This window comes from Aspergillus chevalieri, chromosome 1, assembly GCF_016861735.1.
Source record: "Aspergillus chevalieri M1 DNA, chromosome 1, nearly complete sequence".
NCBI classification, from domain to species: Eukaryota; Fungi; Ascomycota; class Eurotiomycetes; order Eurotiales; family Aspergillaceae; genus Aspergillus; species Aspergillus chevalieri.
The window spans coordinates 5,144,120-5,169,674 of NC_057362.1; the positions used below are offsets into that span (position 1 = coordinate 5,144,120).

Here is a 25,555-nt window from a genome sequence, read left to right on the forward strand (position 1 = left end):
AGACATACAAGTACATCTATCCTTCATTCAGAGCAACTGTACATACTCCTTTCCCAAGGTGGATATTCAACTGCCACAGGCAATTAATCTACGCACACGCACATTTCTCCGCCAACTCAGGTCCCATCGGAGAACAAGACAACAATATCCAAAAGCCCAGATTATCCCCAACAACCACAATAATGGCTGACGCTCAATTCGACAGTGCACTGTGAGTATTATAAATTCCGGAAATGGATCTGTTAGATCGATCCCCATTACATCCCAAACTCTTCAAAAACAACACGGAGCCATAACCCCACCTATACCGCAGCCCGTTGCTGACCAGACAACTCTCAATCATCCAGGGACCTCCTCCGGCGTCTCAACCCCCGCGACACCAAGCGCAACCTCCAGGCAATCACAACTGTGGTCCCCGATCTCACCGAAGACCTCCTCTCCTCCGTCGACCAGCCCCTGGAGATTCGCCGTTGTCCGAAGACCAAGCGCGACTATCTGCTCTGCGATTACAACAGAGACGGTGACAGCTACCGGTCACCCTGGAGCAATGAATTCGATCCACCGCTTGATGACGGAACTGTGCCTAGTGAGCGGGTGAGGAAGCTCGAGGTTGCGGCCAACGAGGCCTTTGATGTTTATCGTGATTTGTACTATGAGGGCGGTGTTGGGAGTGTTTACTTCTGGGATTTGGATGATGGGTTTGCGGGTGTTATTCTTTTGAAGAAGGGTATGCTATTGTAGCTGGAGAATATCCATGCGATGATATTGGGAGAATGACCTTATCGCTAATGGTATCTGCTTCCAGGAGTTACGCCGGGTGCGAAGAGCTCAGGGGAATGGGACAGTATCCACGTCTTCGAAGCCACCGATCGGGCACGCATGTCCCATTACAAGCTCACCAGTACCGTCATCCTTCATTTGTCCAACGGAAACGAGAGCCTGGGTGAGATGGATCTTAGCGGCAACATGACCCGCCAGGTGGAAGTGGACTTGCCTGTTGACTCGGATGCAAGCCACGTTGCCAACGTTGGTAGACTGGTTGAGGATATGGAATTGAAGATGAGGAACTTGCTGCGTATGTCTTCGTCGATGGTTTGAGATCTGGAATGTCTCGGTACTAACCATTTAATAGAGGAGGTCTACTTTGGAAAGGCCAAGGACGTGGTGGGAGAACTCCGGAGTAAGCCACCACTTTTCCACTTTCTCCATTATATTGTTGATGCTAACGACTATTCTAGGTCTTGCTCCTCTGTCCGAGACGAACAGGGACAGAGCTGCTCAACTGGAGATGATCAAGTCCTTGCAGAGGTAGTCTGCCTCCTGACACGTTGAGCTGGGTTGTTTTCGCGTCTGCTTTTCAAGCGTCATCCTTCAAGATATGTAGCTTGTGTTAGATGGTTCCTGGTGATCCAAGTTGTTCTGTTCCTAGTACATAAATTGAATTCTATTGTAGCTATATTCCCGTGCCTGCAGATAACATTGCACGGACGGATGCGTTCAAACAGAAGGGTATCATAAATATTGTTTTTCATGAAGCAGTAGAAGGAGGTCTCTTCTCCTTTTCCAGCAGCGGACAATCAATCAACTTCCATCTTATGACCCTCCTCTGTCTTCACCGGTTCCGTTGAAGTCGCGTTGCCAATCTGCTCCACAAACCCCTTGGCAGCAGCCCAAAGCTCAGCCTCCTTATCCTTTCCAACAGTATCATTCCTACTATTCAACCAACTGATATCCAACGGGTTCGCGGCCCCCGCACCTCCCCCACCAGCAGCACCTCCCTCACCTGTTCGGGACGCAGAATCCGGAGCAAGAACGGAAGCTTCTTCTAGAGCATAGACCTGGCGACGGAGTCGGACGTCAATGGAGGAAAGGAGGGCGAAGTATTGTGAGGTGGCTTCTTTGAAACGGGACTTGTGGGAGTCGAGGGATGTGTCTGCCGTTGCTGTTGCTGAGGGGGAATCGTTGGATCGGGCGTTGGTCAGGGCTTGAACTGCAAGGCCGGCGGAGTGGATGAGCTTTGCGACGTCCTGGAAATACGGGCCGTTATAAGTTATTGATTGTTCTGGTTGATGAATGCGACGGAGCTCGTAGAGCTCTCTTACCTTGTCCACGTCGTTTAGCTGCCGAATCCGGTCAGCTGACGTGAGTGTCTGGTCCGGTTGACCGGGCTCTTTGCTTTCTGCCATATTGATTGCGTATTGGAAGTTCAGAATTTACAAAATTGAAATAATACAAGGTAATGAAGCTCTTGGACAGGAATTCCGCGTGTTGTCACGTGCAAGACCTGGGGAAACGCGCTAATCCAGAAGCGGATTAGCGCAATATCACAGAGGCAAGCTCGCAAAACCTCCGTTTATCCATCACCACGTCTACATTCTTCGTTTAAAGCCCCCTTTTGCCATCGCTTATTCTTCCCTTACTCTTTAGCATATCCTCATTACCGTAACTAAATACTACGCGCCATGTCAGCGCCAGGCGGGGCCCCGAGCCCTGCTCCTCGAAGTGGAAGTATCGGGCCTGGCGGAGGAGGAATGTCAATGCCTTCCCAGCAGTCGATGCCAGCAACAACCCCAGGACCAACTCCAGGCCCTCCACCGGCTCCTCCCAGTGGAGCTATGTCGCAGCAGAATTTGAACCAGATAGTAAGTTGTTATTGATTGATTTGTGGTTCTTTTGAAATCCCTTTTTCGCGTTGAATGTCGTTGTTGCGTTGTTCTGCATTGTCTTTTTTGAGTTCTGCATTCAAATTCTGGCGCGCCGTATATTCGCCTGTTCCGTTGCCTCTCGTCTAGTATGGATGAGCGGTTATTGCTGGTATCTTGATGAAATGTGAAACAGTGAGCTTTTATCATGGAAAAGAAGCATGGAGAAGACTCAAAGAAAAGCTGGCCTCCTGTCACATGATAAGCCTTGCTTTCTTGCATGCCTGGAGTAGTTTGGGTGTATATCTTCAAAAGTGGAAATGGGAAGGAAAAGAAATAATCTGCTCATGCCCTGCGCTTTACTGTGAATGCATTGTGTCTTGAGTACTAGCACTTTCCTTCACCTGACCTCCCTCCCGCCACCTTGGGGTTTCCATCTGCATCGACTCTGGTCCCCCACTTCATCTCTTAACCTCTGTTGTGCACCATTCTCCCTGGTTCTTTTCTCTTTCTCTCTTGATCTCTTCAACCATTCGCTACCATACACACCAATATTTTCTGTGTTTGAAAGATCAGGAAATGCGAAAGGGCAAGACCAAAGCCAGCGCTGCCAGCCATGACCAAAACGGACTTTCCTTGAGTACATTGACTGCAGCTTCCTCTGCGACAGCTTCATTTCGTGGAGAAGGGAGTTATAGCTCGTCTCGTGTCGAGGAGGGGTACGCATCTTCGCAGACCTTGTCTTTGGATGCCGAGGAACAGGACCAAAGTGTTACCGAACGAAGTTCTTCCCCAACAGCTGCCAATGGAGAATACGTCCAGGGAAATACACGCAGGAAAATTTTGTGGCCAGGCGGGTGGGATCATCCCCCAAGTCTTGCCAATGTGAGATCACTTCGTCCCCTCTACCCAATACACCCAATCAATCCTGTTGAGGAAAGGGTGGGACTTGTGAACAAGGAAGATGGAAAAGCTCAGTCAAGGCATTTGGCTAGCGCTGGCTACATGGGGATTGGGTCATACTCTAGATCCCAGAGAGGAGGGAACACCACGAGGCGGAGAAAGAGAGCCAAACGGGAAGAACAAGGCCCTAGGACGTCTACATCTATTGATATCATGAAGCAAATCATCCCCAAGGTCTCAATATTCTCGTCGTATTTCTTGTTTGCTACTTATATTATCTTGCGTCTTGTTCTTCCTGGAATTTTTCGATTTAGAATACACGCACGAAGCTTGATCCGTGCTGACATGTCTATTTTCGCAGGTCATCGACTATTTGGCCAAAAAGGGATACAGTCGTACGGAAGCTATGCTTCGGATGGAGTCTGCAAATCAAGAGATTGACGGACGTCCTTTGCCTCCTCTTGGGGAAGACGCACGCCCGAAATACAGGCTTGGGTTTGGTGAGTGAGGATTGAGCATTAATTCAAGGGTTAGGTGGCTAATGCAAAGGGGTGTTCAGATTTGCTCAAAGTCTGGGTTGAAGACAACCTTGATTTATATAAGCCGGAACTCAAACGCGTTCTTTGGCCCCTCTTCGTCTACACATTCCTTAGCATGGTCACCTCTTTCTATCCGCAAGATGCCCGACAATTCTTCGATGTGAACAAGAACCTCTTCCTGCCGGAGCACACAGAGGATGTGCGCGCTCTCGAACCGATTAGCCTCCCAGAACACGTCCAGGACAACTCGACCGCTAAGTTATATCGCAATAACAAGTACCGCTTGATTCTCAGTAATCCGGCATTCGGGAACCTTATGCAGTTCCTTGAGAGCAAACAGAAGGAGGGAGGGTCAGTCATGTCTGCTCTTTTGAGTAGTTACTGTACGATTCTTACGCGGGATCGCGCGGTCGATGACCGATTCAGTTTTGCTGCCATGCTGGGCCAAGCTGGCATGGGCCAAACATTCCCTGCTGAGGATGAAGGAATTCCGGGCCATCACCCTGGATCTGCTTATACTGGCGATAACCCGGCCATGGCGGGGACGTTACCCCGCCTAAAACTGGGGAAGCTCCCGATGGAGCAGAACCTGGAGACCGATGTGCGAGGCGAGCTTGCGGACGAGGACACAAAGAACCCTCCAGGACCAGGTCGTAACACGCTTCTCCAGGAGTTTGACCAAATGATCAAAAAGGAGGAAGATGAGGACGCTCCCACTAGGGCTGATATTCCTTATCCTCCCTCGACTGCTCGGGACGTGGCTATGGAAGTTCAGCATGTCAAGGAGAATCGTGATAGACTCAAAATTGAAGGACGGACAGGTGGCGTTGGCCCAGCTGTCAGTGTCTGCATGTTTACCTTTCACAACACCTATGATGGGTAAGTCGTATGGTCCTTACGACGTCGGACGGTTGCTAATTGGGCATCAGGATCACATGCTTAGATTTCTCGGATGACAATATGCTTGTCGCAGCCGGTATGCAAGAGTCCTATATTCGAGTTTGGAGTATGGACGGTAAGCGAATTCCAACGACTTACGATAACGTGGACGATGCCCCTCCATCCAACTCTCGCCGCCTGATTGGGCATTCTGGGCCTATCTACGCAGTATCATTTGCACCATCAGCCACGCGATCAGAGAATGCTGTGGCACCGACCAATGCTCGCTGGTTGCTTTCATCCTCCGCTGACAAGACCATCCGTCTCTGGTCCCTCGACTTGTGGCAATGCATGGTCGTTTACAAGGGCCATGACCAGCCTGTATGGGATCTTAACTGGGGCCCGTACGGCCACTACTTTGTTTCAGGGGGTCACGATAAGACTGCCCGTCTCTGGGTCACCGATCACATCCGCCAACAACGTATTTTTGCTGGTCACGATCAGGATGTTGATTGTGTTGCTTTTCACCCGAACTCCGCCTACGTGTTTACCGGCAGTTCAGACCACACCGTTCGCATGTGGGCAGTAACCACTGGTAACGCCGTCCGTATGTTCACTGGTCATACCGGAAACATCACCGCTTTAGCATGCAGCAGAGACGGAAGGCTCCTGGCATCCGCAGATGATCATGGCTCGATCTTTCTGTGGGACCTGGCACCAGGACGGCTTATGAAGCGCATGCGCGGCCACGGAAAGGGAGGCATTTGGTCTCTCAGCTGGAGCGTGGAGTCAACAGTCCTAGTCTCCGGGGGCGCAGACGGAACCGTTCGCGTGTGGGACGTCACCGGTCCAGCCCAAGACCCGTCCCAAGGCCGTGTTATCGGTGAAGGCGGAGCTGGAACTAAGGTCGACGGAGGTAATGCCTCAGCTAGTGCGCAGGCTTCCAGCTCTGTTGCCCCGGGTATGGGTAAGAAGAAGGGCAAGGACGTGGTTGTTACGCCGGATCAGATCAGTGCGTTCCCTACCAAGAAGAGTCCTGTTTACAGGGTGAAGTTCACCAATATGAACTTGATCATTGCTGGGGGCGCTTATCTTCCGTGATAGGTGTGAGTTTAATGCTGGATTTGCATGCAATATATGGCGCCGGATACCCGATTTCTGTTTTCCCTTATTCTTTGTTCTGCTTTTGGCTCATATTATCTAAATTGCGTTTGCCTCTGAGACATGATATTAGCGCAACATATATGTATTTGGCTGCTGGGATTCAACGGCGTCCCGGTAGAGAAGGGAGTGGGTGTTGAACAGTTTTGTATATTTCTGATAATCCAATGGAAGTAGCTTGACATTGATCATTCGAAAAGAATACAGCAAAAGTCTAACTTGGTCCGTTTCTTCATAAGTACAGTTACGGCTTCCTTATAGAACCCGGCTGACCACCGTCACCTCCCTTTCCAAAGGAATTCGGATTAATAGCACCAACGCTCTTGTTCATAGCCGTAGAAGCCTGCATATCAGCAACCTTGGGCGGAAGCACCAGCGCACTGCGATCATTTCGCTTATAGAAATCTACAAGGACCTGCGCCGTTTTAGCCGGCTGGTCCTCTTGTATAAAGTGTCCTGCTTCAGGGAAGATCTGGAGTTGGAATTTCCCTACCCAACATCGTTCAGTATCACTATTAATCAAAAAGTGAAGAGGACTAACGTACCCTGCATCTGCCCAATCATTAACTCCTTATCCAACCGGTCCGTCCCAGCCAGGATAAGTAGCTTCCCACCGCGCGCTTCGAGAAACTTCCGACTTAGCCCAATGAACCAATTCTCCCAGAATGGTTTCGTGTCGTTTAGATTTGTCCGCCAGATCCAGGGGCGGGAGGGGTCAATGGGTGTGCCTTCTTCGTAGAGGAGCGATGGAACAGAGACACGAGCTGAAGTCCTGTTCCGGATTGTGCGAGAGCGCGTATGCCATTCTATTCCAGATGACAGAGATGGAAAGCGGGTTGGGCGTGTTGCGAGATACTTTTCCATACTTTGGAGGGCGTCCATTGCGGAGCCTTCGACGATGTCGAGCACGGCATAGGCTAGTAACTTCTGGCCTAGTTCGCCCTTCTTAGCGACATCGGTAACAACGGCACCTCCTAGACTATGTCCAACAAGGACGATATCTGGGAGCGTTTCCCAGCCCATCTTTGCCTGCGTCTCACGGATAACAAACAGTAGATCCAGACTAAGCGTCTCAAGCATCAAATCAGTCTCAATCTCCGCATTGCCGTCCTCAGCAGAAGAATCAATCCTGCTGACTTCTGTGATCCCGTGGTCCCGCGCATCCAAGGACAGGATACCAGCATTGGGCAGGATTTTACGGATCTCCTCTGCACAGACGGCAAAGGAGAGGCCAGAGGAGCCGGCGCCATGGTGCATTACGAATAGGGGGCCTGATTGTGAGGGTGGGATGAGGTAGACATGGTGGGTGATGCGGAGGTTTGTGGAGGGGATGGTTTGGGTGAGAGAGAGTTCTTGAGTGAAGAAGTCGGTCCAGGGTAGGGATGTTGAAGATTGGAATCTGTTGAGTATTAGTATTTATTCTCAGAAGACGAGTATTTGAATGAAATGATAGTTAATCGATTGAGATCGCAGCATTCTGGTGACAATGCAATGCACCACTGGTCTGGGGGGTGGGGGGAGCAAAAGAACGCACCCTCGACTTGGCCTCGCAAACAGCTGCCTCGTAGGCGAAGGAACAGCAGTTGCTGTAGACGACGCATCAGAACTATCATTGTCGCTTTCGCCGATGGGTTGCATAGTAGAGCCACCGGCCGGCTGTTCAGGGATCATGGGAGCTTCGGGAGGCAGTTTGGCTATTTTTGCCTTGGCGAAAGATTTCTGCAGCTCACTCATGGGTGAATTAAGTATATTAATTGTTGCGGCGTTGAGGTTTATGGTTGGTTGTGTCAAGCCGGGTCGTTGATGTTCGAAGTGGGATATCCGTGGTGTCGTTGGGCCGAGGTGGTGTCTTCTCATTCTATGTGAATATTCCTACCGGCGCACGCTGAGGCCAGTAAGGTAGGTATTTAGATTATGTTTCTTCGATTATTTTTTTGTCATTTACCCTAAAGCAGATACCATGTAGCAAGAGAGCAGGAGGCCTGTAATATTATACGTAACGTATTGTCATGGGTTTCCTCTTTGGGAACACCCCGCTTCATCTTTTCTCCTTGTCTTCGTCTCTTCTTCATCTCTCTTCAGCTCTCATTGTGGCCGGAACGAAGAGAATGAATCTATTTGGATATTGCCTATTTCTAAGAATCTAGACTGACTACTACAGGCACTAGACGTTACTTGCTCAGCATCACGGTTCCGATCAGCAGCTCGGTCCGTACCTCAGTTGAACTGGGCCCAGACAATGCTCAAGCGCCAAATCATTCGCTGTTGGGCATAGATAACAGATAAGATCTCGTTATGAAGATCTTTTTGAATCTGAAGAAACGAGGAAGAGATGTCACGTGCCTACGTGACCGGTTGATGACTTCACCAGTGATTATATTGGAGATCAGTAGGAGGATAAGGTTGCTCTCGCAAATCTGAATCCCGAATTGGCCCAGAAGAAACACCTGTCTTGGCTGTGGCCAATCCTGTCTTTGGCTGCCATGCTCTTCATGCCATGACGTCAAGGCCGGGGTGCCACTGCAACTACACACTTTTTGAGATTTGTGATCACTCTTTCTTCTTCATCTTTGTATCTAGAGGGTCTGCTGGGAGTCAGGAAGCTATTGCCATTTACTACAGCTAATTTATGTTATAATCCTCTCACGCAGCAAGATGGTTTCACTTTGGGGCAAGAAAAACGATAACGGAGACCGAGAAGAGCAGCAGGATCATGAAGAAGAGCAGCCAGTCACTGGACATCAGCAGGAGGCAGATGAGCGAACACGGCTGCTACCACGAGATAACCACGCTTATCTGAGTCCTGATGATCCTGCCGTGAGTATCATTCCATTGTTCGACGAGCGTCATAGCTCTGACCCTGCTAGGTCTCCCCGTATAACATCTGGGGCATACGCGTCCTACGAGGATTATCAGCTTTATTCCTCGCAATTAGCTTCGTCTGGTGGACGTTCCTCCTCGTGTCCCTCTTCGTCAACCCGCCGGCGATGCACACCCGTGGTTCCGGCTTCTTTCCGTTCGCCTATACCACGCTGACCACCGGGTACCTTGTCATCGCATTGATATTCTTCTCTATTCCGTCGAAGCCAATGACAATCTGGGGAGCCATTCTCTCAGTCTTCCTCCTCGTCGACATGTGCATCATCCTCGCCGTCCCCCGTCTCCGCGTTGAAGAAGGCTGGGTCGGAATCGCATCGGTAGTCTGGGCCACATTCATCGCCCTATTCAATGTCATCCAAAACCATTCCGTCGGCTGGGGCAAGCGCGAGGAAGAAGAGCGACTCACCGGCCGAGAAGAAACCCGCCGCCCCCTTCGCGAATGGATAGCCGTTCTGATCGAAATCGTCATCATGGGGATCCTAGCCATCGTCTCCATCCTCTTCACTTTGACCCTCATCCTCCGCGCCCGGGACGCTTCCCTTGAAGCCCCAGGTAAGAAATACCTCGTTCACGGTGACGCTTACCAAGTCCACCTCGCCTGCGTCGGCAACACCTCCAACAAAAACGCCAACGGCGACCCAATCCCCACCATCCTTGTCGAAGGCGGCGAAGAACCCGTCGAACAATCCCTCCAGCCCTTCATCGACGACGCGTACCAAAACGGCTCCATCCAGCGCTACTGTTACTGGGACCGTCCTGGTTTCGCCTGGTCCGACAACGCTCCCTCCCCGCATTCCGCCGGAATGGCCTCTGACGCCCTTTCCGAAGCCCTCGCCCTAGCCGGCGAGGAGGGACCCTGGATCCTCGTCTCCGCGGGTGTTGGCGGCATTTACAGCCGTATCTTCGCTAGTCGCCATCTCCTCGAAGTCAAGGGCTTCCTGCTCATTGACACCCTGCACGAAGACCTCCTCAAGGGCCTTGGCAGACCCGGCCGCGGCTTCGTCATCTGGCTCCGGGGAATCATCTCCCCGCTTGGATTGGACAGGATCGCCGGCGCAATCTTCAAGGGCCGCTCGCGCGAGGACCGCATCTTCGGCCGCTCCGCATACCAAACCGGTAGCTTCATCCGCACTAAGCTGCAAGAAAACCTCGCTGCGCAGACGATCACATACTCCGAAATCCGCACAGCACAACATGTCCAGATGCCCGGTACGCCGGTAGTGGTTGTCAGCTCTGGAACTGAAGTCCGGAGGAATGACAAGTGGGCCAAGAAGCAGGAGGAACTTACTAAAATTACGGAAAATCTGAAGGATTGGGATATTGTTCGGGGTGCGCCGCATGAGGTTTGGAGGGCTGCGGAGGGGAGGGCTGTTTTGGAGAAGAGGTTGCGGGAGTTAATTGATAGTTGATTTCCTTTCAAATGGGATAGGATCGTGGTAAATTGTAAAATAGTTTGTGCTTTGCGATATTGTTGCTATGTTGTGATTTATGCATATATCACTGTATCTAACTTGATTACGGAGAATTAGCGTCAATTGTAAATTATGTTCTTCAATGGTATGCTATGTCTATTGCTACATCACAAGCAATGCACTACAAAAGGACCACGAATCATGAAGTAAAACCCGGTTTTTCATGCTATGCATGAGGAGTTAAAAGCCTATACATTTACATACACGCGTTATTTTTCTCGAGGTGCCCTTTGCACGTTACAATATTCCGACGGGGTCGTGTAGGATATGTTATTTTAGCTCTCTAGTATCCCTTCCAATGATGTTCTCTCAAGGGCGGTTTCTATGGATCTCCCCGTGCTGCAACGATTGCCTAAGCGCACCTTTATTCAATACATATTCCTTGCACGTTGACCTGGCCCTTGGGGCTGTGGCTCAGTCTCGCACGTTCGCACTACGTGGGGTTATTGTTCCCTGCTGCTGCTGCTGCTGCTGCTGCTGCTATTATCCGATGATCGACTCATCACTTGCTTCCTCTGCCCGTAGCCTATTCAGATAGCAGCTGAAATAGATAATCCGACTATTTCCGATCGTCTCCAATAAGCAGATCGGACGCAATAATGCCCTAAATAGCTATCGTGCCGTGCTGGATCGGGCCCCGGCGAACTTATCTACTCATTCAGACCGCCACCGTCGACGATTTCGCAGCCACAGTACTTGTAATCCGGACAAGCATGAATACAGTTGAGGCCACCCGACCGTGAGCCCCAATTCTTGCCCACCAAAAATCTTCTGCAGTCATATGATCATGGTCATTTGACATGCTTGAAAAGATGAATAGCGTCGGAACTGTCTCTAGAAAGGCACATGTTCATCCACCTCCGCAGCACCAAAATCGTGAGCATCTGCTCGCGGTTTCGCAGCCGACTACCAAGTATAAAACACCGCTACCGCCAATCCTATGTCCGACATTAAGATGGGGGAAGCCCCGGGGTCCCATGAGAACCAGACTGCTTCCACCCGGGAGCCCACCACCCCTAAGCCACCGCCCAAATGACCGAGACCAGAGTCGCCGAAGAAAGCTATACAGGTTCCATCTATCCCTAAGAACTGACAATTGCCTGGCCAATTCCAGCAGGTTACGTCCCCGCATCCCTAACCCACGAATCCCCCCAAAATTAACTGGGATTGGAACTCCAAAGCTACATTGCAGTTGCAGTGGCGTCACACACAGCCCAGATCAAGACCACAGGGGATGAAGCCCTAGATTTTGTCTCCATGATTAGCCAGAAAATCTCTAAATGGGAGGAGAAGAATTTACAAGGAGCAGCATTCTTGGCAGGAGCATCAGGACTGTGGTCCTCAATTTCAGTACTGACCAGCGGCCGAAAATGGCTGCCGTTCAGCAACTCTCCTGCCACGCTCTCGCATCCTCTGTTCACGCACTACCCAAGGCATTGAAGACAAAGGAATTCCATTCCTGCCCGAGGTTGTTATTCGCGGGTCCCTTCTGTGATCTATCTTTAGTCTCCATGGCTCATTGCCTGCTTTACCGTCGTTTGCTGCACCTACGGTTCGCAAGGGCTGTATTTGGTAGCGTGGTCAGCCGCCAAATCTGCCTTGGACCACTCTCCCTGATGCTGTTATGCTGCTTGGAACACTGAGGTTGCTTGTTATTCCGAATTCGAATACAATAATGTCATCCAGGATGAGCCTTCAAAATTTGCCAGTCGAGCTATTCAACTCCATTATTGAATTGTTGGTTGCCTCGGTCGGGATATTCAAGGCAGTCCGGCTCAGATCGCTGAACAGTAAGTCGAATGGTTCTCTTCCAAGACCAAGGAAAACACAACTAACATCCATCCAGCAAGATTCAACTCAGCTATATGGTTTGCCATATGTACCCGCCAAGTCATTGACATCAAAGACCCAGCCATTCCTGGTTTATACTCATACATGCCAACATCACTCAAAGGAAGAATTTTCACTTTCTAAGTCTTCTTTCCAAGCAGTTATCATGGAAGACAAAGTCCTCTTTGTCATTGCCAGTAGCAACCAAGGATTGGATAGCTTGACCCAACCGAATGAGCAGAGACGATTCAAGCAGCATCGAATGATGAGTGAAGCAGTTGCCGGCCTAGGGTCTTATGAACTTTCACAGCTCAACAGGAATAGTCAAGGAGCTGATACTGAAAAAAGTGCAAGCACGCAATCTCATCAGTGGTGCTATTGTTATTGGCGATTTCCCACTTGCCCAGTCGTTGATGGGAAAGATATCTGTGAATGTCAACAGGGTAAATCTCTACTTCGGCAGGCCTCTACATACTGCTGCGGCGTGGGGCCGGATTGAAATTGTTCGATATCTCCTAGACCACGGTGCTGATCCCAACCGGTCCACCGGACCGCAAGAAGAAGATAACGATGATGATTGGGAGCATCCATGCCTGCACTCCCGACACGAGTACCGAAGTCCAGAGGGCAGTGCTTTACGGGTTGCAACACTAGGAGAACATGAAAAAAAAAACCATCTGCTTTCTTCTAGAGCCTAGATACGGATTGTCTCTCCCAAGAACTGAGTACCTTCGAACCATGCTAGCTGGAGTCTGTGGAGGGCACTTGAACGTCATTGAAATTATCTTTCAAAGCATGGAAAACATCAGTCCGTGAATTAGGCGCGTTTTGGGAGGAAATTCTCTGGGAGGCTGTTCGGCATGACCAAGAAGCAGTGGTGCAAATGCTTCTGGCCCATGGCACTGATGTGAACGCACTGCCATATGCCGACGGAAGGGTCCATGGATGTGACATCAAGATCGCCGCATCACAGGGTTATCATCATTTGGTCCGCGCCCTTTTGGACCATAGAGCAGATTTGAATTGTGAATCGCAGACCCCCATCATTGCTGCGGCACAAGGTGGACATGAAGAAGTAGTGCAGCTTCTGCTTGAGATGGCGCGAGAATGGAAGAAGCATTCATCAGTTTGTAGATGGAAGACAAGTCCATCTGCTGGAATATCTCCTAAAAACAAAAGGGTGCGGATGTCTAGGCGAAAGGTCAACCAAGCCAAACCATCGGCATGAAGGCACTCCAGCGAACGATAATAACAAAGAATCCAGCCATAATATCCATATTAATTGACTCAGGTGTTCCAATTAATCATGATAACCCAACGTCGTATGACAATCCCATGGCCATTGCAAAAACGTTTTCAGCAGAATGGATAGTTTACTTTTCACTCTCACTTTGTGCTGAGTACCGAGAAGTTGATCTCTATGAGACGCCTGATATCTTTCTAGAGGATTGCTATAACTTACAGATGTTGAGAGGAGGGATTAGGCTTACAGAGAACGTGGAAATGGGTGGGCGAATACTGAAGATCGGGTTTGCCATGGACGCTATGCATATGCTGCTGTTGCATGTTTCCTTTTTCCTCTTTCTTGAATGTCAATTATCATACATCAGTATTCGCTCATATCCAGCAAGCGAGCTGTAATATCATTTGTCTGTGACTGTACACACATGTTTTTACCTGCTTCGTGGGGATTCGACCTCCATCGGTATTTAGATACATCTCCTTCCAGTGTAGGTTGGAAATCGTAATTTATATCCTTAGACGAATGCGCCACTTTATGGTCTTTTGAGGGGAGATAGAACCTACCAAAATGGCGAGCTCTCGAAATTTAGGTGGGTCCATATCATAGGCTAATCAAAGAAGCCAAATTTTTGACTCAGGTGGTGTGGCTGATCCGCATGATCAGGCCTGTAGGGGCATATTGTGAGTTCTCGTCCTGTGGTTCAAGCGGCTGAAATTGCGAGATGCCAGCAATCGAATGTGGTCGTCAACAATGTAAGATACAGCCCAAATTTGGAGTATTTCCCATATGATCTGCTGGCGTTCTATGAAGTACAAAGGTAAAGCACCATGATCTTGGTAGGTTTCCAGATCGCTTGGGCTAGGTTGTCAACACTAATTTAGATAGGAATACCATCTCGTTAGTATCTACTAGTCCGAGCTCGTGGCAGCAGCTGCTTGTTATTCTTTTTTCAATAAACATAACTATATCACTCGTTTCACTGTTATATAATCAATACTCACATTTCTTCTTATGATTTCAAGGACAATCTATCACTGTGCTACAGAATTGAAGTTCGGTTCAACGTAACCCAGTTGCAATTTGGTATATTCAGCGACTATTTAAAACGAATGTATCAACAATGTTAGTACTTCCCCGATGATCGGTCAGTATTGGAAGGCTTAAACAAAGAAATCTAATAAGTCTTCTCTGATTGAAAATGTGTGATAATAAAGAAAGCGTATGTCAGAACCTGGCTTCTCTCGTTTTGTTACCTGCTCTCTAGTTAGCTAATTCTCAGTTCTGATATCACACCAGGGTCCGCCTAGGTGCAATATGCCAAAAATAATATAACTAGTACGATACAAACCACAATGATCAGTAACCAAGTGACCCTCAATAATGCACTTCTCGTAGTGCCAAGGGTATATCGTCCCCGTCAGGCTCTGTAAGATAAGTTCAATAAAAAAGCTAACAAGTAGAGACACAAGGCCAACCGAGTATGTATACTCAGCTGTTGGTTAAGTGCAAACAAGTCTGAACTAGAGTTGCAACCAATGCTTGATGACTTGAATTGACCGTGAAGAACCAAACTAGATACATGGAATGGGTGCCCTTTATAATCTTCGTCCCATATACCATCCTGTATAGCATACCAATGGTAGTCGTTGCCCTAGCACTTCGGCCCAACCACAAATAGCCGTGTGCAAAATGATTTCGTATGGTTATAGTAGAGGATGGAACTAAAAACATGGATGACGAATGTCGCTCGATCGATTCGGGAAGGCAAGCATTGTACCGTGATAGAGCCCTTTCTTTCTTTCCTTTTCGAAAGACAGGATGGACGGAACGAAACGACAAAATCGGCCCGTCACTCTAGGCTAGCTCCCTTGAACCTCTTAGCAAGCTGTTCGCTTTCTGACTTTGGTGACTGGGGCCTGATAGAAGGTGGGAATGGGCGAGGAGGTGACCGGGGCCGCTTAGGGGGGCGCTCACCACTTTCCTGAAGGATTGTAACCAAAGTCGCCCATCCTGGGGTGTTGATCAGTTGGAGGCCCTCCGAGGGCGAATGGGATGTGGCGACGCGGCAGAGGAGGGCTTCTTCGTCCTGTTGAGAGGGAACATGTGTATTAGTGAAAACGTACACAGTCCTGGTTCATGTATTTTCTCACCTTGCTAAATGTGGACAAAGAATGGAGGAAGCATAGAAGATGGAAGTCAGATACAGCCTGAATCACTTTATCGGGATCACCGCTCGAAGCGAGCTTTTTGGCAATGTGGCTCAACTCCTGGCTCTCGCCAACAAGAGCGCGATTCTCGACGGGAAAAGTACTTTCGATGAAGAGGGGCGATGGTGCTGTTGGAAAACCGTGCGTTAGGGTGACTAAAAGGAAATCCACTGGGAAAGCTGGTTTTGCGTTCTGCTGAGCGCTGACGCCGTACTCGTTAATCTGTCGGTAGAAAACCTCGGGGATGTATCGTGCCTTGTTGTCGGGGTTGTCGTCTTCTGACTGCACGAGCATGACGGAGGGTTCTGCGGAGGGTTCGATGATATCTGCTCGCACCATTTCGACCGCCGAGACCGAAGCCTGGTAGGAACTAATCGTAATGGCACCCTGGTCATCACCGCTGAGAACACAGGTCACGAAATTTGAACCGAAGCGGCCAGTCCGGCTCCATTTCGTTGGTTTTGGATATTGAGCCTGCAGCCGGGAAGCAAACGCAATTTCCAGGGACGAGAGGAAGTAGGAGTCGACATGGCGCTTACAGACCACAGATCCATCTCCTTGGCCAGCATCCAACAAATCGGTGAAGATAACTCCGACCTTTTCAAGACCACACATACGCGCAACCTCATCCACATCCTTCTCATCTTCCCATTCCTGAATTGTCACACCGTCAAGCTCGTTCACCTGAGGCGGCTCATAGATGGCTTGTACCACTGCCTTAACCCCAAGCGGAACTTCTGTGTACTCCTCGTAGGTACCGTAGAGGAAACCCAACCGCTGAGCCCCCGAATTCCGCCAGAAGTCCAAAAGTTTGTTAATCAAATCCGGTGTAGCAAACTCCACATGGTCGACCATCCGGAATTCCTGAGGCTGCAAACTGATCGCGCTCGGCTGACACTTCGTGCAAATTCCTTCAGGCCACTGCGGGTGACCGGACGGACAGTCTCGTCTTACACGGTAGAACGGTTCGTTAAGAGGCGGCATATAGGAGCTCCCGGATTCGGGTTTGTTGGCGGCAGCGTTGATTTTGCGCAGGTATGAGTGGAATGACAGGTGCTTGATCTTCTTTTCGGAGAGGTATTTGGGATCGTATGGTTCGAGAGGCATGCAGTAGTCGCACATGCCTTTAGGACCGTGCCTGCACATTTTCGTATCCCGATTGCGAGAAATCTTTCCATCCTTCTTGTCTAAGTTGTTATCGAGCGGCGATTGTTTGACGACTTCCCACGGGTTCTTGATCGCTTGCGGGCGGATACTGATCGTTTCGTCCTGTGTAAGAGGGGCGCCATTTAGACGCTGAGTACTATCGGTCTGGCCATTTCCCTGCTGTGAAGACTTGTCTGTATAACCAAGGAAAAGCTTGTCTCCATGTCTTCACGACCAGATATCAGCACTGCACTTGCTTTCTCCTCACCCGCGTAAGACTCACTTGAGGCCAACCTGCCCAATAGAGACGCCATCCAAAGTATTCAATAACCTCTCATCGCCACCGGTTCCGATCGGTTTGTTGGAAAGGGCAATCGATGAAGATTCGACATCTTGGGGTAGTTTTTCGAGAATCTATGACCACCAACAAAAGTCAGCAACTCATCAGTGAATCTTATATACCTTCCTGTGAGCACAACGATAAGCAGGGAGCTATACTTTTTGCTGTAATGATGGGAACAGCTCGTCTGGGGTGACGTTCAACCGGAACTGGCCGTTGCGGCTTTCGAATCTGAGGATGATCGGCCTAGAGGCCATGCTGGAGGGTGTTGAGGATTAGAAGGGGGAGCACTAGGAGTATATACCGTCAAGGCTTTCGCAGTTCCCAATGGTGTTTCAAGCAAAAGGAAGGGTATACTTCATAGAATCATGATAAAAGATGTAAAGCTGTGGGAAATGAAGGCGGAGAGCTCTATCGTCATCGCCGGTGGTACACCCACCGCCTTACAATACGCCCCGGCGCCACAATGCCTTAGGCACGCTATGGTAATTTGACTACAACAGCGACAACGGTTTGCTCTAAAATGTTTTCCCTAACGAAATATGTATGTATTTGATTTTATTATATGTACTGAGATGATATATCAATATTATCATATCCTCATAAAAGACGCCAAGCAAAGCAAGAGCAAACAGAACCAAAGATCAAAAGAGCAAAGGGTATCCTGATCAAAAAGTCCAATTAGAGAATAGTACACTTCCTAGGCAGACCACAAGGACCCTCCTTGCTCTTTTTCTCCTCTTGTGCCTGTTGCTGCTGGGTGTTCGAAGCAGGCTGGGCAGTCTCCTTCTTAGCCGGCTGGGTTGCAGGCTCAGACTTGGACTCCTTGGGCTTCGACTCGCCGCTGCCATGCAGTCACGCGAAGTTGACCTTGGCAACGTGCTCGTAGAAGGCCTTACCCTGGGCTTCGGCAATCTCGAGCTCGAGGGGAGTGGGCTGGCGAGAGCCATCGGCACCCTATACAAGTTAACATCTCAACTATTCATCTCAATAAAGTAACTTACAGCAAAGGTACCAGCACCCCAGGCGCTACCACCGTGGATCTCAGTCAGGTTCGAGAGCTGAGCAAATGTGGTCTTGTAGCCCAGAGGGACGTAGAGGAAGCCGTGGTGAGCGAGAGTGCTCATGGCAGCAAGGGCGGTCGACTCCTGGCCACCACCGAGGGTACCAGTGGAGACGAACAGACCGGCATACTTGCCCCAGAAGCCACCAGTGGCCCAGATACCGCCGGTGCGGTCCCAGAAGGTCTTCCACTGAGCAGGGAAGTTACCGTAACGGGTGGGGATACCGAAGAGGACGGCATCGTAATTGAGGAGGTCCTCGGGGGTAGCGACGGGGTGTGAGGACTTGGGGGGAGCGTGCATTTTGGTGAGGACGTCTTCGGAGAGGGTCTCGGGGATCCTATTGAGTGTTTAGCTGCGACATTGGAATGCGATTGAACTAGGGTATCAACTTACTGGTAGATGTCGGCCTGGCCACCAGCAGCCTCGATACCCTTCTTCTCAGCCTCGGCCAGCTGGACGATGTGGCCGTACAGCGAGTACTAAATCGGATCAGCGGGGGGAGAGTAAGCAGACAAAGACAGGGTCGAACATACGAAGACAATAGCAACCTTGGGAGCCATGGTGACTGGTCTGGGTTTCTCAAAGGGGCAATTAAGGAGAATTAAAGTAGATGATGGAGATGGAGGAGGGAAGAGAAATAAAAAAAGGGCGGACGACCCATAGTATATATAGGGAGCCCCTCATCTTGTGCCGACATTAGTGTACAGCAGCAGTGAAGGAGAGAAGCTCAGTAATCGATTACAGATTTCCCCACTGTCCATTTCCAACTGGTTCCAGAGCTTGCTGGTTGGCCAATCAGCAGCGGCACGGGGTGGGTTAGTTGATTCTTACAGATATTACAGATTTCTGACAAATGGACCAAAACGGCAATCAGCATAGCAAACTCGGGAATGGGGATTACAGATGATCTGATAATGGAATATGCGGTCTGTCTCTGCTCTTCTCAGCTTACTACTGCTTATACGAGGGCGATTATGGAATGATGGCTTAGAATTAGCTATCCGCCGTCATGATGTCATGATCTGGATGAATTCCTCATCTGCCGAAATCAGTAACGATACAACGTTAATATTCCCCCAAGGTAGCATAGAGTAGAGCATCAAAAGTCAATTCCTGGGTATCTCTAAATGCAATCAATCTGCATGCTATGCTGTACTCCATACATACAACCAAAACCCACTCAGCCGCGCCCCCGACCGCGAAACCGACCACGCATAAACCCACCTCCCCGACCCCGTTCATTCCTCCACTCACGCTCTCTTTCCCTTTCGCGTTCCTGCTCCTCCCGAATCAACGACCGTTCCCGCTCCAGCTCCTCCTCCGTCTTCTCCACCCGCAATGATGGTCTTGGCAAATGTTCGTTCCAACGAGGATGGCCATCGGGACACGCTCTACCCTCCGGGCAGAACCCGGCAAGATAATACTGACACAGACGTCGTCTGACATGGCGTTTCGCGCACAACGGACCCAACTCGCAGAATCCCTGGTCGTAGTTCTCGCACGGCGGGAGGCGAGCGTGTTCCCGTACATGTTGGTATAGACAATCATCGCCGTTGGGGCAGTATCCAGATCGTGTGAATGATTGGCACTCCGGCATCCGCCGGAGGTTGTATTCGTGTAGGTATTCGCATTTCAACCCCTTCTTGCAGAGTCCTTTGAGGAAATGCTTGCAGACGAGGGAGCCGTGTGTAGTCGACGGGGCAAGACCCGACGCAGTAGTCGTGGAAGTGGTAACGCGTGTTGGAGTGGGATGGCGATCTGGACATGCAGGTCCTAGAGGACAGTGGCCTTCACTGTAGGCTTTGCAGACAGGGACGTCGCTGGCGAGACCGAAGCCGAAACTATTCCGGAGAAACGGGGTGAAGGAGAAATCGTTATATTCGGGGTCGCGGGTATTGTCCGTCGACAGGATGCTGGAGGCAGCATAACTAACGTCTGTTGCCATTATGATTCTTCCGTGATGTGAAAGGTGGAAGTGCTTGTCTTTCGATGCGGAAAGCTAGAGGGACACGGCCGCGTAGCTCGATAGCACCGCGCAGAATCTAATTAGGCTTTCTCGCCAAATGATTATCGCAGCATCAAACCAACCAATACAGACAATCGACAGGTTGAGGTCAAAACTTGCGCGCAATTAGGAAATGGAGCAGTTGTAGAAAAGAAGAAAGGACAGCAGTAGACAGAATTATCAATTGAAGCCTTGATGATTAGGCAATTAATCCATATACAGAAGGCGGTGGCAAAGAAAATAGCAAGTCTTTAACAGCCAATCATATCTATTGCAGTTTATGCCATGTTTCTCAGGCACAAATGCCAGATAGTTATCCATTTTTCGGTCTTATTAGGATTCGCAGAACTACATCTGCTCCCCTAGAACCTGATGGAATACTACACAGCACGCGCTACGGAGTGTCATCCCACACTATGAGCCGTGAAGCCTGACTGAAGATCGCCGAAAAAATACTGTATGGAGTACGAGCCTGATATCCCCATTCATGTGGTTTCATTGGGCCTATGGGTTGGTGTACTTGTATTCACCTTACAGGATATCACAAGGCGTTGAAGACCTATAGAGTACTCCGTACTCGTACTCTGCACCTATTTTAGTGCTCCGGAGTGTGTCCGGGTGCTGGTATCGAACTATGCCGAAGTCTGGACTAGTAGAAGTACACCTGACAAATCCGACATACTTGACAGGCTAAATACCTGCCACCGATTCTGATTTTCTGTCAGGTTCCCACTGCAATCTCATTAGTGTGGTGGCCAATATATTATCGATGCATAGGCCATGGCATCAAGCTACGACCTTTAGCGACCATATCAATCGTTTCATCTGGGCAGTTTCCCGTGCAATCTTGTCATTCTTTTTCTACTGCACGCTTTTCATTGACCGCAGATTCGCAGCGGTGCAGAGTAGATGCAACGTGATATATTCGTGCAGGCAAAAGTACCGTACGGCGTCCTCCATGCTCCGTTAGGCGCATTGCGATTTCAGCCATTGCGGGGATGCAAATCGTTAGTCCATGGCCTGCATTATCCCCACACGGTCGACATCGCGTTTCCCTCTTCCAACGAGGCGCAGCAGAAATAAGCAGGAAAAAGCAAAACCACCATTTCAGAAGCCAATTCCCACCGAAGGCTTTTGGGGGATCTCATAGGTTCACTAGTCCATTTAGTTGCGATCTGAGACTGTCGTCTAAGTCCTTTCAAATCACGATCAGCCGGTCAAGATGGTCTGAGTAATGTCTGTACTCTCACAGGGCGATTCGATGTCTCCTAACATCTAGAAAAGATCCACATCCAGTAATTCGGATTGAGGCTGAGAGGAAAAGGAAAGTGACATCTATCGCCACGAGATTCACCGGAGATTCCGTACAGAAATAGTAGCATTATCCCGGCAGTTATGCCTGCGAATTATCCCGGCCAAGCTTTGAATCGTCCAATAATCACCGTCACATCGCAATCCTGGGGTCCTGCGTCTATTTCTGTATACGACTGAGGTAAAGTTGAGGGCGGGGGGTGGTCGAGCAATGTGTCTTGTCCGGGAAGGTTGACGATCACAATAGCAATTCACTGTACCCCGTAGATGACGCAAAAACAACGACCTTGCATGACCTGTAATGCATGTGTGGAGTGTTGTCTTTCTGCCTGCCGTGTAGGGCGTAGGAGATGATGAGAGAACGAGTTGAAGAGCGGGGGATTAGTATTCAGTCAGGCCTGCACGTGAATGACAGAATTAGAACCTTTTTTAATTCCCTATTGTTTTTTTTTTCTTTTTCTCTTTTCTTTTTCCTCATCAGCCATTCTGCTGCGTGTTATTTCGAATCAGCATCAACGGTTTGTCAGGCTTAAAATAAAGTCGAGCGAAAAAGCAAAACGGCAAAGCAAAACAACAAAAGAGCATCATCCCACACGTGACGTCTGTATTGGGCAAGTGCATCGTCTCCTTCCCTTCCTTCAGGATTCTTCATTCTTGGTATTCTAATCTTTAAAGACAGTTTGTCCTTTTCAATCGCTATCATCGTTCCTGTCAAATTGAGTGATCCATTTCGTCTACTCTTCCACCATGCTATCCGGCCTCTTCCCCCACTGGCGTCGCAAAGCGGCAGAACGCTCCAGCAAGTTCAGCAGCTCTTACGAGATCCCAGTCTATGCGAATGCAGCTTATTATCCGAATTGGAGGATCTATAAGAAACAACCTCCTTCGTCCCTGAGGTTGGGATTCGTTTCGCATGTCTTTTACGCATTTGCTTGGTACGTCTCCTACTATACTACACAAGCGATAAGTACTAACTTCAATTGATCAGGGTTAAAGAAGATGGCACAATTTATGTATGTCCTCTCTATCAGATGATCATATGTATGGATGTGGCTAACTAATATAGCTGAGCGATGAATGGGCAGATGCGCAGATGCCAATCGACGGAACCAATGGTTGCATCCGTGCCTTCACGCAATTAAAACCGCAATATTCCAAGATGAAAGTCGTCCTCTCAGTTGGCGGTGGAGGAAAGGGAAGCGATAACTTTGCGCTGGTGGCTCAGAGCCAATCTCGTCTGGCCACCTTTGTCCGGACAGCGAGGGAGTTGGTAGATCAGTTTGGTCTGGATGGGATTGATAGTAAGTCTTCCGTCAACTGAGGATTGTACGGGATAACGTGCTAAAATAACGACCAGTCGACTGGGAACACCCCCAAAACCCACAAGAAGGTTACTACTACGTCAACATGCTCGCTCGACTGCGCGAGGTCCTTCCCGCTCCACGATATGTGCTGGCCACATGTCTTCCTGCCGGACAATGGGCACTTCGCAACATTGATCTCGGCAAGGCTTCGCAATACCTAGACCTGTTAAACATCATGGCATACGACTTCTCCGGTCCATGGACGGACGAAACCGGGCATCAGGCACAGCTCTACGCACGGGGCGGTGGCCATTCTGGTCAGTCAGCTGTTAATTATGTCCTATCTCAGGGTGTGGAGCCTAAGAAACTTCTACTGGGGATTCCAGCGTACGGACGGTCCTTCTTGGGCAGCAGCAAGGCCGGTCAGTCGTACGCTGGCACTGGTGGAGAAGACGGAGTGTTTGATTATGCTGATTTGCCGCGTCCCGGAGCCAAGGAACATCACGATGATAAAGCTGGGGCTGCATATTGCTCTGGAGGTGACGGTGGCTTTGTGACATATGATACGCCGCGAACGGTGCAGCAGAAAGCCAAATTTGCGACGAAGATGAAGTTGGGAGGTTTGTTTTACTGGCATATGGCAGCGGATGCGCGGGGGCCAAGGAGTTTGCTTGAAACAGGGTACAATACGTTGCATGAGATGTAACTGTACGTTAAGGGTACAACGGCGGCATACTGTTATTCACTGTTCGTTTGCATTCATTAGATTGCTCTTCTATACCACGACTTTTCTAGTCTATTACTATACAATTCAGCTCTATAATCCAATTAAGCAGCAGCAGCCTTCTCAAAAACCTCCCGAATCTCCTTAACACCCTTCCCCTCCGCCAACAGCAGACCCAGCAGAATACGCGACTGCTGCGGGTTCAAGAACCCACTAGCAATCTGGTACTCCGCCGCATCACCCGTGATACCAGACGTCGGAACCTCCCCGTTAACAGTCCGATGACTCTTGACAACAGGAACGCTCTTATTCTTCACAATATCGTTAATAGCAGTGTCAAAGTCACTCGACACACCACCAGCACCAGCACCAGCGACAACAATACCCTTAGCGCCGTGCTCAACAGCCGCATACAGCAAGTCAGTCTGCATATCCTCGTACGCGTACAGGATATCCACGCGCGGGATCTTGTCGATGCCAGAGACATCGATCTCCGTCTTAGCCCTAGGCTGCACAGGCGGGTAGAAGAAGTACGGCTTGTTGGAGACGATCATGCCCAGGTTGCCCATCTCCATGGCCTTGAAGGTGTCGACGGTGTTGGCTTGCGTCTTGGTGACGAAGAAGGCGGAGGCGATACGGTCATTCAGGACGACCATTGCGCCGCGGTCCTTGGAGTCCTTGTCTGCGGCGACGGTGACGGCTTGCAGGAGGTTCATGGGGCCGTCTGCGGAGAGCGCGGTAGAGGGACGCATGGCGCCTACAAACACAATGGGCTTTCCACAATTAACCGTGGCGTCAATGAAGAAGGCAGATTCCTCGAGGGTGTCTGTGCCGTGTGTGAGGACTGCGCCGGACATGTTGGGGTCATCGCAGACGACGGTTTGCAGGGTGTGAGTGAGGTTGAGGAGGAGGGAGGAAGAGACGTCGCCGCTGCCGACGTTGGTGGCTTGCACGGCGGCGACGTTGGCGATGTCGAAGGCCTCGGGGATGCCGTTGAGGAGTTGGTTGATACCCAGGGCGCCGGATTCGTAGCCTGCTGTGGCGGTTTTGTCGGGGCTGGTACCGGCGATTGTTCCTCCTGTTGTTGTTCAGTCATCTGTAATCGGATTGGCTGGAGTGGGGTAGGAGATACCAGTTGCAAGAATAGTCACATTAGGAAGGGACTGGTTGAAATGCGTGAACTTGAGGCCATTCGAATTGGTAAAGGCAGAGCTATTCGCTGCCCGGGGGTAATGGAACACGGGCGTAGCAGAGGCTGTAGCAGCCAAGAGGGCAGAGGCACAAACGGCCGTGTTTTTGAAAAGGACCATATTGTTTATCCCTCTTTTCCCTGTTTCTTGTCAAGAGTAAGTCGTTCCTAGATCAGAGGAGACCCGGAAGACCTCCTTTATATACCCCATCCCGGTACTCTGTACTCCATATCTAGTGCTTTGCTCCTCCCGTATCGGCCCAAGAACTGGTGCTCCAAGAAGCTAAGAGACACCGGCCCGGGATCGGGTGAGGCAGTGGACATTGGCAAGCCGATAGATCCCGCGGTTCCTCTTTGCAGTATGGTTGGTTAATCGGTGGTTTAACTTGGTTTAATATAGGGCGATTGGAGACAAGTTGGAGAAGCCAAGGAGTTGGGGTAGTATCAGGTACGGGTACGGGGACCCTGCAGAGTTGGGGGCTCTGTGTAGGCAGAGAATCTCTCTGTGGGGCATTTATCAATTCAATTGTATCTATTTTGGAGGTATATATAGTTCTGTGGTGACTGTACAGAGTAGAAGCCATTGAGTTACAATTGACACATACTTCGATTTCTTAATATTTCCTTCTGTATTAAAAAAAAAAAAAACCTATTGAGCTGATCTGCCAAGATCTCAAAATCAGGCACTGCTCTCCAACTGATATCAGCCAAGATAA

At 49.8% G+C, this 25,555-nt stretch overlaps 11 protein-coding genes across 11 annotated transcripts; 5 read left to right on the forward strand and 6 right to left on the reverse strand.

Moving 5' to 3' along the window:
* Window positions 1-182: 182 nt before the first annotated feature.
* Window positions 183-1,312, forward strand: cap2 (F-actin-capping protein subunit beta; the record flags this gene model as incomplete). Its single annotated transcript, XM_043276378.1, has 5 exons — window positions 183-211; window positions 348-727; window positions 806-1,075; window positions 1,133-1,180; window positions 1,239-1,312. 5 exons carry the CDS (start codon window positions 183-185, stop codon window positions 1,310-1,312), a joined length of 801 nt encoding a protein of 266 aa, XP_043132892.1.
* Window positions 1,313-1,577: 265 nt separating this feature from the next.
* Window positions 1,578-2,186, reverse strand: ACHE_11773A (mediator of RNA polymerase II transcription subunit 11; the record flags this gene model as incomplete). Its single annotated transcript, XM_043276379.1, has 2 exons — window positions 1,578-2,027; window positions 2,103-2,186. The coding sequence occupies 2 exons, from the start codon at window positions 2,184-2,186 to the stop codon at window positions 1,578-1,580; spliced, it is 534 nt and encodes a 177-aa protein (XP_043132893.1).
* Window positions 2,187-2,462: 276 nt separating this feature from the next.
* Window positions 2,463-6,064, forward strand: TAF5 (putative transcription initiation factor TFIID subunit; the record flags this gene model as incomplete). The annotated part of the gene is made up of 4 exons (XM_043276380.1): window positions 2,463-2,642; window positions 3,907-4,045; window positions 4,105-4,963; window positions 5,014-6,064. 4 exons carry the CDS (start codon window positions 2,463-2,465, stop codon window positions 6,062-6,064), a joined length of 2,229 nt encoding a protein of 742 aa, XP_043132894.1.
* Window positions 6,065-6,368: 304 nt separating this feature from the next.
* Window positions 6,369-7,981, reverse strand: ppe1 (putative ribosomal protein/carboxylic ester hydrolase (Ppe1); the record flags this gene model as incomplete). Its single annotated transcript, XM_043276381.1, has 3 exons — window positions 6,369-6,613; window positions 6,670-7,523; window positions 7,659-7,981. The coding sequence occupies 3 exons, from the start codon at window positions 7,979-7,981 to the stop codon at window positions 6,369-6,371; spliced, it is 1,422 nt and encodes a 473-aa protein (XP_043132895.1).
* A 798-nt stretch (window positions 7,982-8,779) lies between these two features.
* ACHE_11776S (uncharacterized protein) lies at window positions 8,780-10,413 on the forward strand (the record flags this gene model as incomplete). Its single annotated transcript, XM_043276382.1, has 2 exons — window positions 8,780-8,941; window positions 8,992-10,413. The coding sequence occupies 2 exons, from the start codon at window positions 8,780-8,782 to the stop codon at window positions 10,411-10,413; spliced, it is 1,584 nt and encodes a 527-aa protein (XP_043132896.1).
* A 2,776-nt stretch (window positions 10,414-13,189) lies between these two features.
* On the forward strand, window positions 13,190-13,534 carry ACHE_11777S (uncharacterized protein; the record flags this gene model as incomplete). The annotated part of the gene is made up of 1 exon (XM_043276383.1): window positions 13,190-13,534. One exon carries the CDS (start codon window positions 13,190-13,192, stop codon window positions 13,532-13,534), a length of 345 nt encoding a protein of 114 aa, XP_043132897.1.
* A 1,864-nt stretch (window positions 13,535-15,398) lies between these two features.
* Window positions 15,399-17,499, reverse strand: npl4 (nuclear protein localization protein 4; the record flags this gene model as incomplete). Its single annotated transcript, XM_043276384.1, has 4 exons — window positions 15,399-15,635; window positions 15,700-17,128; window positions 17,186-17,316; window positions 17,401-17,499. The coding sequence occupies 4 exons, from the start codon at window positions 17,497-17,499 to the stop codon at window positions 15,399-15,401; spliced, it is 1,896 nt and encodes a 631-aa protein (XP_043132898.1).
* A 598-nt stretch (window positions 17,500-18,097) lies between these two features.
* On the reverse strand, window positions 18,098-18,866 carry pst2 (putative NADH-quinone oxidoreductase Pst2; the record flags this gene model as incomplete). Its single annotated transcript, XM_043276385.1, has 4 exons — window positions 18,098-18,199; window positions 18,247-18,643; window positions 18,700-18,785; window positions 18,840-18,866. 4 exons carry the CDS (start codon window positions 18,864-18,866, stop codon window positions 18,098-18,100), a joined length of 612 nt encoding a protein of 203 aa, XP_043132899.1.
* Window positions 18,867-19,486: 620 nt separating this feature from the next.
* Window positions 19,487-20,251, reverse strand: yth1 (cleavage polyadenylation factor RNA-binding subunit YTH1; the record flags this gene model as incomplete). The annotated part of the gene is made up of 1 exon (XM_043276387.1): window positions 19,487-20,251. The coding sequence occupies one exon, from the start codon at window positions 20,249-20,251 to the stop codon at window positions 19,487-19,489; it is 765 nt and encodes a 254-aa protein (XP_043132900.1).
* A 2,118-nt stretch (window positions 20,252-22,369) lies between these two features.
* ACHE_11781S (glycoside hydrolase family 18 protein) lies at window positions 22,370-23,632 on the forward strand (the record flags this gene model as incomplete). The annotated part of the gene is made up of 4 exons (XM_043276388.1): window positions 22,370-22,557; window positions 22,611-22,635; window positions 22,689-22,923; window positions 22,980-23,632. 4 exons carry the CDS (start codon window positions 22,370-22,372, stop codon window positions 23,630-23,632), a joined length of 1,101 nt encoding a protein of 366 aa, XP_043132901.1.
* Window positions 23,633-23,754: 122 nt separating this feature from the next.
* ACHE_11782A (asparaginase ahrA) lies at window positions 23,755-24,960 on the reverse strand (the record flags this gene model as incomplete). The annotated part of the gene is made up of 2 exons (XM_043276389.1): window positions 23,755-24,728; window positions 24,783-24,960. The coding sequence occupies 2 exons, from the start codon at window positions 24,958-24,960 to the stop codon at window positions 23,755-23,757; spliced, it is 1,152 nt and encodes a 383-aa protein (XP_043132902.1).
* Between the last annotated feature and the right edge of the window lie 595 nt (window positions 24,961-25,555).